The 3340-nt window shown below is 43.1% G+C and overlaps 1 protein-coding gene across 1 annotated transcript; it reads left to right on the forward strand.

Annotated features, from left to right (window-relative positions):
• The first annotated feature begins 892 nt into the window (after nucleotides 1-892).
• LOC114560291 (F-box/LRR-repeat protein 14) lies at nucleotides 893-3123 on the forward strand. Its single transcript, XM_028585581.1, has one exon. It carries the CDS (start codon nucleotides 1068-1070, stop codon nucleotides 2277-2279), a length of 1212 nt encoding a protein of 403 aa, XP_028441382.1. The 5' UTR covers nucleotides 893-1067; the 3' UTR covers nucleotides 2280-3123.
• The last annotated feature ends 217 nt before the right edge of the window (nucleotides 3124-3340 follow it).

Here is a 3340-nt window from a genome sequence, read left to right on the forward strand (position 1 = left end):
AATTAATGTTTATTTACTGATGATGTTTTAGGATTTAGGAAATCACATGAGCAGCTATGGCTCTTTAGTACTTTGCTCCTGTATAGTAATTTATAGTAGCCTACCTCCCATACTATACACAGTAGGCTATATTCTAATATTCAAATTTGACCTGATGTTTGTTTGTCCAGATGTTGTTTCTCAAATATTGTTTTAAGTTTTATGCCTATGTGGATTTATTTTCTGTAGCCTGTGTGTCTATATAAAATGTTAAGTGTCAGCATAGGCTACAATTAGCCCAAAACTGTGTAACCTTTTCTTGTACTTGTAACTAATAGCCTACCTATTTTTTTTCTTTACAAAACCTAACCTAAAATGTAATTGCGTCTGGTTTCAGTACCTACAAACAAACGATAACGATACTTATTACTTCCACTATGTGCCGCTGGCCACTGGCTTAGCTCACTCTAAGCCAATAGAGCTGGTTTATTCATCTGTAGCGATCCGGGACGGGATGCTCCTCCGACGCTGCTGGAATGCCTCGGTTAGTAAAGGAGCTTGGCAGTTACCTTTGTACGGACAAACAGCTTTGTTGAGGAAAGTTTCTGCAAGTTCTTGGATACGCTTTGCGATGAGCTGGAGTAACTGATAGGTTGTTTTGGACAGCTTGGACGGGGATGTTGTTCGGCTTTTCACAAGTTTAGACCGCTAGCTAACGCTACGCAGAGGTTTGCTATCGTTAGCGCAACAGCGTTAGCCTAGCATGCTAGGTAAATATTACGACTGCCTTCGGAGTTTCCTATATCTGCGTCCACGTTGTCAACATAAGACCCGTTGCGTTAGTGCTCCTTTTGTACCATAATTTTATTGAATGAAATATTAAGCTTCGCTCCTACGAGATGGGTGGGTTTTTGTTACGTTACACACAAAGCTAACTGGCTATAGTTAGCCTGTACGTATGCTAGCGGACATTAGCTAACGTTGCCGAGCCAGCCAGCAACTTCGGCAGTAGAGTTTCGGCGAGCTAACCACGACAGTATTGTCGCCCACAATCAACCTCTGCTGCTAAAAGCAGTCAACCTGCAGTGATGTTTGAAATGGAGACACACATATCGTGCCTTTTCCCGGAGATCCTGGCCATTATTTTCAGTTATCTGGACGTTAAAGACAAAGGAAGAGTAGCCCAAGTGTGCGCGGCCTGGAGAGACGCGTCCTACCACAAGTCGGTGTGGAGGGGGGTGGAAGCCAAGCTACATCTGCGGCGAGCAAACCCGTCTCTGTTCCCCAGTCTGCAGACCAGGGGAATCAAAAAAGTTCAGATTCTCAGCTTAAGACGAAGTCTGAGCTACGTGATTCAAGGGATGCCGCACATCGAAAGCCTGAACTTGTGTGGATGTTTCAACCTCACAGACAACGGACTCGGACATGCCTTTGTGCAGGACATCCCATCCCTGCGGGTGCTGAACCTCAGTCTTTGTAAACAGATCACTGACTCCAGCCTGGGCAGGATTGCCCAGTACCTCAAAAACCTGGAGGTGCTTGAACTTGGGGGATGCAGCAATATCACAAACACCGGCCTGTTGCTCATTGCCTGGGGACTGCACAGACTTAAGAGCCTTAACCTGCGCAGCTGCAGGCATGTGTCCGATGTGGGCATTGGACACCTGTCTGGCATGACCCGCAGCGCAGCAGAAGGCTGCCTGTCTCTGGAGAAGTTAACCTTGCAGGACTGCCAGAAGTTGACTGACCTGTCTCTCAAACATGTCTCAAAGGGCCTAAACAAGCTCAAAGTGCTCAACCTCAGCTTCTGCGGAGGGATATCAGATGCAGGGATGATCCACCTGTCGCATATGACCCACCTGTGCAGCCTGAACCTGCGGTCGTGTGATAACATCAGTGATACAGGGATAATGCATCTGGCCATGGGCTCCCTCCGGCTTTCTGGACTCGATGTCTCCTTCTGTGACAAGATCGGAGACCAGAGCCTGGCTTACATCGCCCAGGGGTTGTACCAGCTCAAGTCCCTCTCTCTTTGCTCCTGCCATATCAGCGATGATGGCATTAACAGGATGGTACGCCAGATGCACGAACTCAAGACTCTCAACATTGGACAGTGTGTGAGGATCACAGACAAAGGGTTGGAGTTGATAGCTGACCACCTCACCCAGCTGACAGGGATTGATCTGTACGGTTGTACTAAGATCACCAAGAGGGGTCTGGAGAGGATAACACAACTTCCGTGCCTTAAAGTGTTAAACCTGGGACTGTGGCAGATGACTGAGAGCGAGAGAGTGAGGTGAAGTCTCTTATTTAGTATACAGTGCTTCACTGTGTATAGTGCTCAGTTGTGTACTGAAAGGGACTGCCTGTATCGACTCTTTATCTTACATTCTATACTGTGACTAAAAACAAGGAGATGGACTCAGCATTGATCACTGGAATATTGTTCACCTCCGCTGCAATACTCCACTCTAAATTTCAGTCTTATGCTCTCTTTTGGTGTGCATTGTTTAATCTCAGCCTGTGTACAGTTCTTACTATCTAGCTACCTCACCCATCAAACACAGGAGTGCCTACAATCGCTGAATACTAGATTACATTGCATATTTTTGTGACTCAGTACCAATGGAGATTTAGATATTTAAAAAAAAAAAAAAAATCTCATTGCAGAATAGCTAGTAGGCATTTTAATTCTTAACAGAGGCAAATTTTGCTAGTCTTTTTTTTCTTTCGCTGATGTATTTTTAATTCATGTAACCAATATGTTTTGTATTGAGTGACTGTTGACAAAATTGTACTTCAAATTGAAGTGGGTGGATCTCTCCTGTCCGTCTGTCTGTTTTTGTTTACCTGTGTATAATTGGCTATGTTTCATATTCCTGAGGAAATAAGTATGTATCAGATGTTCTAGTATGCTACTCTGTCAAAGGTTCATCAACACAACTACAGTAAAGTGTAGTAATTAACAGCTGCCAAGGCTATATGCAATACCTTTTAAAACTGTTTTATCAGTGGTTTTTCTCCTGAGGAGCTTCCATCGATAGTCAGAGTATTTGTTTAAAAAAAAAAAAAGCAGTAATTTAAGATTGTTTTATATTCATACAGTAGTGATATTTATGAATAAAGATGGCAAATATGTTTCAACTTTGTGTTTTACCTGTAGAATTTATAACCTTTTTACCAACTATTTAAATTTATAATTATGAACATAGATCTCTCAAGGTTGTCCAGTTCGGGCACCACTTGCATCTAGCATCTTTTATCTGTAAAACAAGTCTTAATACCAAAGTTATTTTTAGGTGTATGCTGCACAAGATAATCAGAAGAATGCCTTTTTGATCTTTTGTATCAGTCTACCACT

Source organism: Perca flavescens, chromosome 8, assembly GCF_004354835.1.
Source record: "Perca flavescens isolate YP-PL-M2 chromosome 8, PFLA_1.0, whole genome shotgun sequence".
NCBI classification, from domain to species: domain Eukaryota; kingdom Metazoa; phylum Chordata; class Actinopteri; order Perciformes; family Percidae; genus Perca; species Perca flavescens.